The sequence below is a fragment of the Astatotilapia calliptera genome, chromosome 15, assembly GCF_964374335.1.
Source record: "Astatotilapia calliptera chromosome 15, fAstCal68.1, whole genome shotgun sequence".
Classification (NCBI taxonomy): Eukaryota; Metazoa; Chordata; class Actinopteri; order Cichliformes; family Cichlidae; genus Astatotilapia; species Astatotilapia calliptera.
Window position 1 is genome coordinate 27,253,141 of NC_137436.1, and position 13,907 is coordinate 27,267,047.

Below are 13,907 nucleotides of genomic sequence, written 5' to 3' on the forward strand. Positions count from 1 at the left end.
TCGTTTTTATCGTTAACTCTGTTTTCCTGGGTCTTTTCACGTGTGTTATGAATAAATCGTCTTTTTTTCTGTACCGGTACTAGTTTTATTTTGTTGTATTTATCTGCGACACCTTAAAAGCTGGTCCGTGAAAATATTGTCAGGCATAAACCGGTCTGTGGCGCAAAAAAGGTTGGGGACTGCTGCTGTAACAGACTGGCGACCTGTCCAGGGCGTACCCCACCTCTTGCACTAAGACAGCTGGGATAGACTCCAGCCCCCCCGAAATGGAATTAATGGATGGAGAGAAACAGTTAAAAATTCCTGCTTCATTCTGTTGGCACATTAGAGTGGATTTTATATCAATCACATCACAAAAAACGGCAGTAATATCATCAAGTGAACTAATCCATAATTTTGTGTTTTGTTTTGGTTTTTTTTTAATTAATTTACATTAAAACAGGAAAATCTGCACACATGTGGAGAGAGTCTGCACCAGCAGTGAAGCACACAAAAACAAGACATGCACACTAACTTACTGTTTTCATATTTGCTATCATCGTGTTAATATACAAATTTCCCACAGGTGTGAATGTGACAGTGAATGGTTGTCCTGTTAAAAATTCCTGCTTCAATCTGTTGGCACATTAGAGTGGATTTTATATAAGTCATATCACAAAAAACGGCAATAATATAAACTCAAATCACATCAATTTTATTTATATAGCACTTTTAAAAACAACAACTGTTGACCAAATTACTGTACAATAGAATGATTGGGTAAAACTTAAAAGGAAAGTAAAATCAAGGATAAGAAAATAATAAGAATAAAATAATGGCAGACTCATACCGACTTAAAAGCCAAGGAGTAAAAATGGGTCTTTAGACGAGTTTTAAAAGGATCCAGTGTTGGAAAGGCCCTGATCTGTAAAGGCAGTTTATTCCACAGTTTTGGAGCAGTCACAGTAAAAGCCCGATCTGCTCTGTATTTTAATCTAGACCTAGGGACAACTAGAAGCATCTGGTCCCCAGACCTCTAAGCTCTCACCAGAGTATACAAATTTAGAAGATCAGAAAGATATATAGGAGCTAATCCATGCAATGTTTTAAAAACAAGTGTCAAGATCTTAAAATTAATTCGAAAACTAACTGGCAGCCAGTGTAGCAAGGCAGATATAGGGGATATGTGCTCTTGCTTGCGCGTGACAGTCAGGAGCCTTGCCGCAGCATTTTGAACCAGCTGTAGTCGGCCAATGGATGACGAAGTGACGCCAGAGTAGAGGCTGTTGCAGAAGTCGAGGTGAGATGAAATAAAGGCATGGATTGCTTTCTCAATGTCTCTGAAACAGAAAATTGTCTTCACCTTTGCAAGTAGGTGGAGGTGAAAGAAGCTAGTCTTGATCACATTATTTATCTGTTTATCGAATGTTAAATTACTAGTGTGTTATGAATGTTAAATTACAGTGTGTGAATGTGTGTGTGAATGGGTGGATGACTGGTTGTGTAAAGCGCTTTGGGGTCCTTAGGGACTAGTAAAGCGCTATACAAATACAGGCCATTTACCATTTACTATCAAAAATCACACCTAAATTTCTCGCAAAAGATTTTTTGATAGTTTTCTAAGGGGCCAAGGTCGTAATGGTCACTAGGGCCGAAGACAATGATCTAAGTTTTCTGTTCATTTAAACTGAGAAAATTTATCATCAAGTGAACTAATCCATAATTTGTGTTCTGTAGTTTTTAACGAATTAATTAACATTAAAACAGGAAAATCTGTACACATGTGGAGAGAGTCTGCACTAGCAGTGAAGCACACAAAAACAAGACATGCACACTAACTTACTGTTTTCATATTTGCTATCATCATGTTATTATACATGATATATTACTGTAATATCAATGTTGTGTTAATATATTAACAGACGTTTAAAGGATAGCTAAGGATATAATTAAATGTTTGTTAAGTGATTGTGACGGTGGATGTTAAAGGGTAGAGGATATGCAGGATGAGCTCCAGGGAGGATGCAGTCTAAATGCAGACATGTCGGGACTATCAGCAGCAGATAAGCGGTACAACTTCACTTTTCCTAAAATGGATTCTAACAGCCAAAGGTCCTGAATCTGCCCTCATGGTGCATTCACTTGATCAGACAGATTTAGTTCAGCTGTCATCTCCTAATTTGGTCCACAGGGAGTCTTTATAAATATCACCTGCTGTGAGGAGACTGCAGTTCTCCATCAGCTTCAGCAGGAAAACTCTCTCACTTAGTTTGTTCTCTCCTCTGACTGCCAACGTTCTCCACCGTAAAGCATGGGCGACTCTCTGATGGCCGAGTTTGGGAAGGCTGCTCCTTACCTGAGGAAGTCTGAGAAGGAGCGTCTGGAGGCTCAGACCAGACCCTTTGACATCAAGACTGAATGTTTTGTAGTCGACACTAAAGAAGAATATGTCAAAGGAAAAATCCTGAGCAAGGACGGAGGGATGGTAACGGTCCAGAAGGAAGATGAAACAACGGTGACAGTGAAGGAATCTGACACTCACCCCCAGAACCCACCCAAGTTCGATAAAATCGAAGACATGGCAATGTTTACATTCCTCCACGAGCCCGCCGTGCTGTTTAACCTCAAAGAGCGTTACGCAGCCTGGATGATCTATACCTACTCCGGGCTCTTCTGCGTCACTGTCAACCCCTACAAGTGGCTTCCTGTTTACGATGCTGAAGTGGTGGCTGCCTACAGGGGGAAGAAGAGGAGCGAGGCCCCTCCTCACATCTTTTCCATTTCTGATAATGCGTACCAGTACATGCTGACAGACCGGGAGAACCAGTCTGTCCTAATCACTGGAGAATCTGGAGCAGGAAAGACTGTGAACACCAAGAGAGTCATTCAGTACTTTGCCAGCATCGCTGCAGTTGGTGGTGCAAGCAAAAAAGACAGCAGCAAGGGGACTCTGGAGGATCAAATCATCCAGGCAAACCCGGCACTGGAGGCCTTTGGCAATGCCAAAACGTTGAGAAACGACAACTCGTCGCGTTTTGGAAAATTTATCCGAATCCACTTTGGCACGAGTGGTAAGCTGTCATCTGCTGACATAGAGACGTATCTGCTGGAGAAGTCACGAGTTACCTTTCAGCTAAAGGCCGAAAGGAATTACCACATATTTTACCAGATCCTGTCCAATCAGAAGCCAGAGTTGTTGGACATGCTGTTGATCACCAACAACCCATATGACTACTCCTACATCTCCCAAGGAGAGGTAACAGTTGCTTCCATCAACGACTCGGAGGAACTGATAGCCACCGATGGTGCCTTTGATGTTCTTGGCTTCACTCCAGAGGAGAAAATGAGTGTCTACAAACTAACTGGTGCCATTATGCACTACGGCAACATGAAGTTCAAACAGAAGCAGCGTGAGGAGCAGGCTGAACCTGATGGAACTGAGGCTGCTGATAAATCAGCTTACCTGATGGGGCTCAACTCTGCTGATCTCATCAAAGGGCTTTGCCACCCCCGAGTTAAGGTAGGAAATGAATATGTCACCAAAGGGCAGAGTGTGGACCAGGTTTACTATGCCATTGGTGCTCTGGCTAAGTCAGTGTATGAGAAGATGTTCAATTGGATGGTGGTGAGAATAAACCAATCACTGGACACCAAACAGCATCGTCAGTACTTCATAGGAGTGCTGGACATCGCCGGGTTTGAGATCTTTGATTTCAACACCTTTGAGCAGCTGTGCATCAACTTTACCAACGAGAAACTGCAACAGTTTTTCAACCATCACATGTTCATCTTGGAGCAAGAAGAGTACAAAAAAGAAGGAATCGAATGGGAGTTCATTGACTTTGGCATGGACCTCCAGGCCTGCATAGACTTGATTGAGAAACCTCTGGGGATCCTGTCCATTCTGGAGGAAGAATGCATGTTTCCCAAAGCTAGCGACCAGACCTTCAAGGCCAAGCTCTATGACAACCATCTGGGCAAGAACAAGATGTTTGAGAAGCCACGGCCAGCAAAGGGGAAAGCAGAGGCCCATTTCGCCCTTGTTCACTATGCCGGGACAGTGGACTACAATATTGCTGGCTGGCTGGTCAAAAACAAAGACCCCCTAAATGAGACAGTGGTTGGTCTATATCAGAAATCCTCTCTGAAGCTTCTCAGTCTTCTGTTTTCAAACTATGCAGGAGCTGATGGAGGAGACAAGGGAAGTGGAAAAGGAGCCAAGAAGAAAGGCTCCTCCTTTCAGACGGTGTCTGCACTTCACAGAGAAAACCTGAACAAGCTGATGACAAACCTGAAGACCACTCATCCACACTTTGTCCGCTGTCTGATTCCTAATGAGAGGAAAATTCCAGGAGTCATGGACAACTGCCTCGTGATGCACCAGCTGCGCTGTAATGGGGTCCTGGAAGGCATCCGGATTTGTAGGAAAGGTTTCCCAAACAGGGTGCTCTATGGAGACTTCAAACAGAGGTACAGGATCTTGAATGCATCCGCCATCCCAGAGGGTCAGTTCATAGACTGCAAGAAAAGTACTGAAAAGCTGTTAGGATCGCTGGACATTGACCACACTCAGTATAAGTTTGGTCACACAAAAGTCTTCTTTAAAGCCGGCCTGCTGGGTACACTGGAGGAGATGCGAGATGAGCAACTCTCTCGAATCATCACCAGGATCCAGGCCAATGCCCGAGGGCTCCTCATGAGGAAGGAGTTTATTAAGCTTGTGGAACGTAGAGATGCCCTAATGGTCATTCAGTGGAACCTTCGGTCTTTCCTTGGGGTGAAAAACTGGCCCTGGATGAAGCTCTTCTTCAAGATCAAACCCCTGCTGAAGAGTGCAGAGTCTGAGAAGGAAATGGCCAACATGAAGGATGAATTCAACAAGCTAAAGGAAACTCTGGTGAAATCAGAGGCAAGACGAAAAGAACTGGAGGAGAAAATAGTGACTCTCCTCCAAGAGAAGAATGATCTGACCCTGCAGATTCAGTCTGAACAGGACACCCTAACAGATGCTGAGGAACGCTGTGAACAGCTGATCAAGAGTAAGATTCAACTGGAGGCAAAGCTAAAAGAAATGACAGAAAGACTGGAGGATGAAGAGGAGCTGAACGCTGATCTGACAGCAAAGAAACGCAAGCTTGAAGATGAATGTTCAGAGCTGAAGAAGGACATCGATGACCTGGAGTTAACGTTAGCTAAGGTGGAAAAAGAGAAACATGCTACAGAGAATAAGGTGAAAAACCTGATGGAGGAGATGGCTTCACAGGATGAGAACATCACAAAGATAACCAAAGAGAAGAGGGCGCTGCAGGAGGCTCACCAGCAAACTCTGGATGACCTGCAGAGTGAAGAAGACAAAGCTAACACTTTGACCAAAGCTAAAGCTAAGCTGGAGCAACAAGTGGATGATCTGGAGGGATCGCTGGAGCAAGAGAAGAAAGTCAGGATGGACCTGGAGCGCTCAAAGAGGAAGCTCGAGGGAGACCTGAAACTGATCCAGGAGAACTTGATGGACTTGGAGAATGACAAGCAGCAGCTGGAGGAAAAACTCAAGAAGAAAGACTTTGAGGTCACCCAAATAACTTCAAGACTAGAAGATGAGCAGATTGCATCAGTTCAGCTCCAGAAGAAGCTCAAAGAAAGCCAGGCAAGAATTGAGGAGGTGGAGGAAGAGCTGGATGCTGAGCGAGCAGCCCGGGCCAAGGTGGAGAAACAGCGTTCTGATCTTTCCCGTGAGCTTGAGGACATCAGTGAACGTCTAGAGGAAGCTGGAGGAGCCACATCAGCTCAGGTGGAGCTGAATAAAAAGAGAGAAGCGGAGTTTCAGAAGCTGCGTAGAGAGCTGGAGGAATCAACCCTCCAACATGAGGCCACCGCTGCCACCCTGAGGAAGAAACATGCTGACACCGTCGCTGAACTGGGAGAACAGATTGATAACCTTCAGCGTGTGAAGCAAAAACTGGAGAAGGAAAAGAGTGAGCTGAAGCTAGAGCTCGATGATTTGTGCTCAAACATGGAAAATGTAGTAAAGACAAAGGCAAACTTTGAGAAAATGTGCCGAACGATGGAAGACAACATGAATGAGTACAAGAGCAAATGTGAGGAGGCTCAAAGGACCATCAATGACCTAACAACCCAGAGGGCCAAGCTCCTCACTGAAAATGGTGAGCTTGGCCGGCAGCTGGAGGAGAAGGATTGTCTGATATCACAGCTTACTCGAGGGAAGAACTCGTACAACCAGCAGATGGAAGATCTGCGCAGACAGCTGGAGGAAGAACTAAAGGCAAAGAACGCTCTCGCCCATGCTGTTCAGTCTGCTCGTCATGACTGTGATCTGCTCCGAGAACAATTTGAGGAAGAGCAGGAAGCCAAGGCTGAACTGCAGAGAGCTCTGTCTAAATCCAACACTGAAATCTCTACATGGAGGACCAAATATGAAACGGATGGCATCCAGAGAACTGAGGAGCTGGAAGAAGCAAAAAAGAAGCTTGTTCAGAGACTGCAAGAGGCAGAGGAGGCCATTGAGGCTGTGAACGCAAAGTGTTCCTCCCTTGAGAAAACCAAACACCGCCTCCAAAATGAGATTGAAGACCTCATGCTGGACCTTGAGAGATCTAATGCGGCATCCGCAGCACTGGACAAAAAACAAAGAACCTTTGACAAAGTCTTGGCAGAGTGGAAGCAAAAATATGAGGAGTCGCAGTGTGAGTTAGAGGCATCTCAGAAGGAGGCTCGATCTCTGAGCACTGAGCTCTTCAAACTCAGGAATGCCTATGAAGAATGCCTGGATCAATTTGAGACAATGAAGAGAGAGAATAAAAATCTCCAAGAAGAAATCTCAGACCTCACTGACCAGCTGGGAGAAGGTGGCCGCAGTGCCCATGAACTAGAGAAGATCAGGAAGCAACTTGAACAAGAAAAGGTTGAGCTACAGTCGGCGCTGGAGGAAGCTGAAGGTTCCCTGGAGCACGAAGAGAGCAAGATCCTCAGAGCACAACTGGAGTTTAACCAAGTGAAGGCTGACATGGAGCGCAAGCTGGTCGAGAAGGACGAGGAAATGGACCAGGCCAAGAGGAACTACCAGCGTATGGTGGAATCACTCCAGTCCTCTCTGGAGTCCGAAACCAGGAGCCGAAATGAAGCCATGAGAGTCAAGAAGAAGATGGAGGGCGACCTCAATGAGATGGAGATTCAGCTGAGCCAAGCTAACAGGCAGGCAGCTGAAGCCCAGAAACAGGTGAAGACCCTCCAGGCGTTCCTGAAAGACACTCAGCTGCAACTAGATGATACCCAGCACGGCAACGATGACCTAAAAGAAAACATTGCTCTGCTTGAACGCCGAAACAACCTCATCCAGGCTGAACTGGAGGAAGTGAGAGCCGCACTCGAGCAGACCGAGAGAAGTCGGAAACTGGCCGAACAGGAGCTGACCGAGGCAACGGAGCGAATGCAACTCCTACACTCCCAAAACACCAGCCTGATCAACCAGAAGAAGAAGCATGAAGCAGACCTCCTACACCTGCAGTGTGAAGTGGAGGAAGCCATACAGGAGAACCGCAATGCTGAGGAGAAGGCAAAGAAGGCGATCACAGATGCAGCCATGATGGCTGAGGAGCTAAAGAAGGAGCAGGACACCAGTGCCCATCTGGAGCGCATGAAGAAGAACATGGAGCAGACCATCAAAGACCTGCAGCACCGTCTGGATGAGGCTGAGCAGATCGCCATGAAGGGCGGCAAGAAGCAGCTCCAGAAACTGGAGGTTCGCATCAAAGAGCTGGAGAATGAGCTGGAGGCAGAGCAGAAGAGGGGAGCCGAGTCCATCAAGGGAGTTCGCAAGTACGAGCGCCGCATCAAAGAGCTCACCTACCAGACCGAGGAGGACCGCAAGAACATGGCCCGCCTCCAGGACCTGGTGGACAAGCTGCAGCTGAAGACCAAGTCCTACAAGAGAGCGGGTGAGGAGGCAGAGGAGGCGGCCAACCTCAACATGGCAAAACTACGCAAGCTGCAGCACGAGCTGGAGGAGGCAGAGGAGCGGGCCGACATTGCCGAGTCGCAGGTGAACAAGCTGAGGGCAAAGACTAGGGATGGATCGTCTAAAAAGGGCCTGGATGAGTGAGGAACAGGAACAGGAAGTGCACATCGCAGGTGAGAAGAGTCAGTGACATAGTCAGAGCTCTGTAAACAATACGGTCTATCAGGTTTAATGGAACCCTAATAAATAATGTCTAAATAATGTTTATGCATTTTAATTGAACATTTACAAACAGAAAGAACAAGATAATAAGATCATAAATAATGTTTAATAGCACTACAGACCTAAGAACCTAATCCGTTTTAAATTCATTACCACAGCTATTGTAAAGTTAAACCACAACACTTTAGCAATTTTCAAACTTTCCATCAGTTTGAGTTGAATAGTTTCTGCTGATGAGAAGTTCTTCACACTAATGTGTTATGAATCATTCCTGCTGTGTTTTTGTTTCTGTCTTTTACATTGTGTTTATTATTTTAGAACATCTGATCTATTAAATATATATACACAGCATTAAAACACATGACATTAATGCTGTTTTACTCATGAGTGTGTATAAATCCTCATCTGTGGCCTTAACAGCACAGATTTATTTCTGTATTTTTTTCATGTTTATGTCATTAATGTTTGAATCTGTTTCCTCCCACAGATGTTCCTGAAGCTGAAGCTGAAACCGTCACCTCCCTAATCAGTAATTAGTATTTGATGTATTGATTATTCTGCTGATCATGAGTTCTCTGAAGCTTTTCATTCACTTGATGTTTAAGGATGTTTAGTATGTTTATGCTCACTCCAGTAAAACACATCTAGCATCACAGAGACTGAAATAAATCAAGTTCTGCTTCCATATTGTTGTTTTAAATTTGGTATACCTGCAGCTGAGGATTTTAAACCAATACTTGGGTTAATTGATTGTTTCAGGTTCGTACTCTTCTCTGATTCACAGTTTTGAAATGATTTTCAGAAACTCAGATTTTCCTGTTTCAGCAGTTTTCAGTCAAATCTTTGGGAGAGATCTCTTTGCTTTGATTCTTTCTCTGCTGAACTTTGTTTGTTTGCTTTACTGCATTTCTTTGAATGCTGAAGTGTTGATGTTATTAATGTGAACATCAATAAAGTCCCAGCTGATCCCTGAAAACTGACTTCTGATTTCAAATCACGTGACATCGATAAAACTGAACTTTTAACTGATGATGTTTGAAATGTGAATCAATCTAAAAGCTTGTGTGTGTGTGGATGCGTGTATACCATGTTTAGATATCTTATGGGGACCAAATGCCCATCCCCAGAAGTTTGAAGGCATGTTTGAGGCTCAAAATATGGTTTTAGTGTCAGGGTTACAGTTAGGTTATGGTTAGGTTTAGGCATTCATTTTAGGCTACATCCACACTAGCCTGAATAGATTTGAAAACGGCGTTTTCATCTGAAAACGCTCCGCGTCCACCCTTGCGTTTTCAGTTGTTTTCAAAGAGTTGCACGTCCACACTAAAACGGCCGAAAACGCTGACGTTGCAGCGTGAAACGCAAGACAACTCGACCTGCGTCATTTCCCTCTGCCGTTTACTTACATACTTGCTCTTTTCCTTGGGGAAAACGCCGTCTCAGTGTGGACGGGAGGCCAAATAGGAGAGAAAACGATGCGTTTTCAAACAAAAATGCAGTAGTGTGGACGTAGCCTTAGATGGTTAGGGTAAGCGCTTAGGAAAAGGGTTATGTCAACTAGATCTTCCCACAGGATATGAAAACAAGTGTGTGTGTTTGTATGTGTGTGAAAAACAATTTTTATATGTATATATATATATATATATATATATATATATATATATATATATATATTAGGGGTGCAACGATATTCGTATCGTATTGAACCGTTCGATACAGTGCTTTCGGTTCGGTACGCATATGTATCGAACAATATATATTTTTTAATTTATTTTATCAACTTTCCTTCTGACAATGCTGTCTGTGTTGAGCGCTCAGTGAATCTGCGTTTGACTACTCCGCCTAGGCTGCACTGTCGAGCACAGATCCACTGAGCTCCACCCACATGCATTCAATCAAGCTAGCGAGACAGAAGCTAAGCTTATTGCAACATGGCAACTGCCTCAGTGCCTCCTGAAGTCGAACCTCCTCCACCGTCATTGAAATCTGGCGTTTGGAACTTTTTTGGCTTTCGTGTGAAGTATCACCCTGATGGTAAGCGCGTTGTGGACAAAACTACAACAGTATGTCGGATGTGCCACGCCATGGTTAATTACATCGGTGGGAACACAACAAATATGAATGCACATTTACGCCGACATCACCCTAGTGCAAAGACGAGTGAAGGCAGACCAAAACAACAACAAACACACATGCTACAAACTTTGTCGGAGTCATTTAGACAGCCGTTAGCGCATGATTCTAAGAGGGCAAAAGAAATCGACAGGGCAATTGCTACTTTTATTGCTGTCGACATGCGACCCTTTTCTGTTGTAGAAAACACCGGGTTTCGGGAAATGCTGAGAGTACTTGAGCCCCGTTACAGTATTCCTTTACGAACCCATTTCACCGATATCGCAGTTCCTGCTTTGTACAAGGAGACAAAAGCTAAATTAGAGACGGCAGTGTCAGCAGCACCCGCTGTTGCTCTGACCTCAGACGGCTGGACGTCAAGAGCTACGCAGAGCTACCTCACTGTCACCGCACATTACATTGATCCGGAATGGCAGATGAAAAACTGTGTTTTGCAGACACGCCTGGTCGAAAGTCACGCCACTGACGACTTAGCCAAAGGTCTCTCTGAAGCTGTGGAAGACTGGAAGTTAGTGTGACCAAATGTGACAATACCTGTAACTACTGACAATGCTAAGAACATAGTTAATGCTGTCACAGCTGCTGGGCTGGGGCCACAAATCGGATGTTTTGCACATACAATTAATATAGCTGCTCAGAAAGGAATGGCAGTGCAGAAGGTTTCCCATCTCCTAGCAAAGATGAGAAGAATTGTCTCCTTCTTTCACAGAAGCACAACAGGATGCAATGTGTTTATGAAAAAACAGCAACTGCTGCAGCTTATTGGAAAAAAACTAATTCAAGATGTTCCAACTAGGTGGAACTCCTCTCATGATATGATGGAAAGATACCTTGAACAGCAAGCTGCAGTGTATGCTGCTATGGCCGACAATACTGTGAAGAAGAGTATGAAGAACATTCAGAATCTAACTCAGGAAGAACATGCACTGGCTGAAAATCTTGTTACAGTCATGAAAACCCTAAAAACTGTGACAGTCATGATGTGTGAAGCGTCATCTCCAACAGCATCCATGATCCTGCCACTTAAAATGAACATCCTGAACTCTATGGCGCAGTCTGGTGATGATAGCCCAGCAGTGAGAGATGTAAAAAAAAACATCAGGGAGGACCTGGAGAAGAGATACGCTGATCCTGCCCTTCAGAATTACCTACACAAGTGCACAGCTTTAGATCCTCGATTCAAGTCCCTGCGACACTTGGATAATGTCACTCAGCTGAGAGTCTACGGAGCACTCACCACAGAACTTGTCTTGAGCATTGAACAAGTAGGCATTCTTTTTTTTATTTTTGAAATTTTATTTAGCTACTGCTTGATTTATAAATATTATTTAAACAAATACAATTAACAGTTTGGTTGTTTATATTTCCTCAGGACCAAGCCGCAGGCACCACAGAAACTGCGACCTCCGCAGAGACTCAAGCAGCAAACTCTTCAGATTCCCCATCAGCATCTCCACCAGAGAAAAAGTCAGCCATGAAGGAGTTGTTTGGAGAACTGTTCATGTCACAGGAGCCAAGGACCAGGTCTGCAGCCGAAGTGGCAGAGGAGGAAATTAACTTGTACAGGTTAGCAGACTGCATTCCCACAGATGATAACCCACTGAGATGGTGGAAGGAACATCACAGCTTGTACCCTCATCTTTCCAAGTTGGCACAGTGTTACTTGGTTGTACCTGGAACCTCTGTCCCAAGTGAGAGGGTGTTTTCCACAGCAGGTGACATTGTCACAGCAAGCAGATCTGTACTGTCAGCAGAACATGTGGACATCCTAATTTTTCTGAAGAAGAACATGGAAATTGAGTAAACTATGTTTTGGTTTGTATTTAACAGGACCGTTTATTTAAGTTGTTTATGCTGTATATGCAGCTAAGTGCTAGCACTCCAGAAGATGAGTGTTAGGGGAGGTCCGTTAAAGAGTGATTCATTTTATGGGTACCTGATTTGTTATATATGCTGCTGAGAATATACCCCAGAAGAAGGGTATAGAATAGCTTTTATTTGTATTTATTTTTTATTCTTTACATGGTGGGTTTTTTTTTTGTTTGTTTGTTTTACATGGTGCCAAGTCTGCACAACAGAAAATATGTGAAGTATAGCTTTACCAGATTTAAGTTTTCATGTGTTTTCTGTACACTATAGAACATGGTTCTAAAAAAAAATTTTCATGCCAGGGATTGGGTGTGTTTGTTTTATATTCTGCCAAGAATAGAAAATACCGTCAGGGATTCCCAAACAATGCAGAACTGTATGTGGTTGATACCTTGTTTTTAGAACATTTCAAATGTTTAAAAATATATTTAGGAAGGCCTTTCTGTGCAATACATTTTTATTTAAGTTGTTTTTGTTGTATATGCAGCTAAGTGCTAGCACTCCAGAAGATGAGTGTGAGGTGAGGTCCATCAGAGAGTGGTTCATTTTATGGGGACCTGATATGTTCAATATGCTCCTGAGAATTTACCCCAGAAGAAGGGTATAGCATAGCTTTTATTTTGGAAAAGGACATTTCTCTGAAATAAACTCGTTTCCAAACTCTTTTATTCTTTTATTATTTTGTTGTTTCAGCAACATTTCATTTAAAAACTGTATTTTTGAGTTAAAATATATATTTATAATCTTAATAAATTACAAATTAAAAAAGGCATGAACATTTTTTGTATCGAAGAAATATCGAACCGTGACACCAAAGTATCGAACCGAACCGAACCGTGAATTTTGTGTATCGTTGCACCCCTAATATATATATATATATTTGCAAGCCCTGTATCTGATTGAGGAATCACTCATCTTTGGAAAAGAGAGTTTATTACAGAGAAATGTCTCTTTCCAAAATAAAAGCTATACTATACGCTTCTTCTGGGCTATATTCTCAGCAGCATATTAAACATATCAGGTCCCCATAAAGAGACTCATGTGCTAGTACGGCAGTGGCCTCTGTCTGTGCAGAACAAAATACAAAGAACTAAATCACACAAGGCTCCTTTAAAAAAATGTGGAAGTGTTACATACATGTTTATAAACACTTACATTCCACAGAAATCTCAGCTCACTTGCAATACTGGAGCACACAGACGATCTCGCAGCTTATCCCTTGCATAGAGAAAATGGCCGCTCCACGCTGCACATACAGGTCCTTTGCATCATACATTTAAGAAATACATCATCTTGTTAAAATACTGACGTTTTGTCACTGCACTACAATTATAACAATATGTTTCAATGAGTTATGTGCATATTTAACAATTCCTTACCAACAATTTAACTCCTTCACAACATTCCCGTTCCACATCCCCACAACGAAAAGAAAAGTAAACAGGAAGTCCCAAGATGCATTTCTTGTTAAGTTTTTTTGGAAAACTGCAGTTAACCCTTAAGCACTGCCCCCCCCCCCAGTGACCACAATATGCAACTACACAAACCTATAAAATTATCAGCTTCAAATGCACACAACATGCCGATAACCAAAGAAATAGCACAAGCAATAACATTAAATTACCCAATAACACTCTTGTCTTACCATACATGGAAACAAAGAAACAACATTTTAAGAACCCTTTTTGAACCTTAAATGGATATTTGGTTAACTGAAATGGAAAATATTATT

At 43.2% G+C, this 13,907-nt stretch overlaps 1 protein-coding gene and 1 long non-coding RNA gene across 2 annotated transcripts; one reads left to right on the forward strand and one right to left on the reverse strand.

The window, feature by feature from the left end:
- The first annotated feature begins 2,002 nt into the window (after positions 1-2,002).
- Positions 2,003-9,149, forward strand: myh6 (myosin, heavy chain 6, cardiac muscle, alpha). Its single transcript, XM_075410395.2, has 2 exons — positions 2,003-8,124; positions 8,661-9,149. The coding sequence occupies exon 1, from the start codon at positions 2,291-2,293 to the stop codon at positions 8,093-8,095; it is 5,805 nt and encodes a 1,934-aa protein (XP_075266510.1). The 5' UTR covers positions 2,003-2,290; the 3' UTR covers positions 8,096-8,124; positions 8,661-9,149.
- A 2,942-nt stretch (positions 9,150-12,091) lies between these two features.
- Positions 12,092-13,612, reverse strand: LOC145420346 (uncharacterized). Its single transcript, XR_013901647.1, has 2 exons — positions 13,555-13,612; positions 12,092-13,436 (listed from the first exon to the last, which is right to left on the reverse strand). It is a non-coding gene; the product is annotated as an uncharacterized LOC145420346 (long non-coding RNA).
- Positions 13,613-13,907: the final 295 nt, after the last annotated feature.

Excerpts from the sequence above, each read along its gene's own strand:
- myh6 (XM_075410395.2), top strand. The coding sequence starts at position 2,291 with ATGGGCGACTCTCTGATGGCCGAGTTTGGGAAGGCTGCTCCTTACCTG.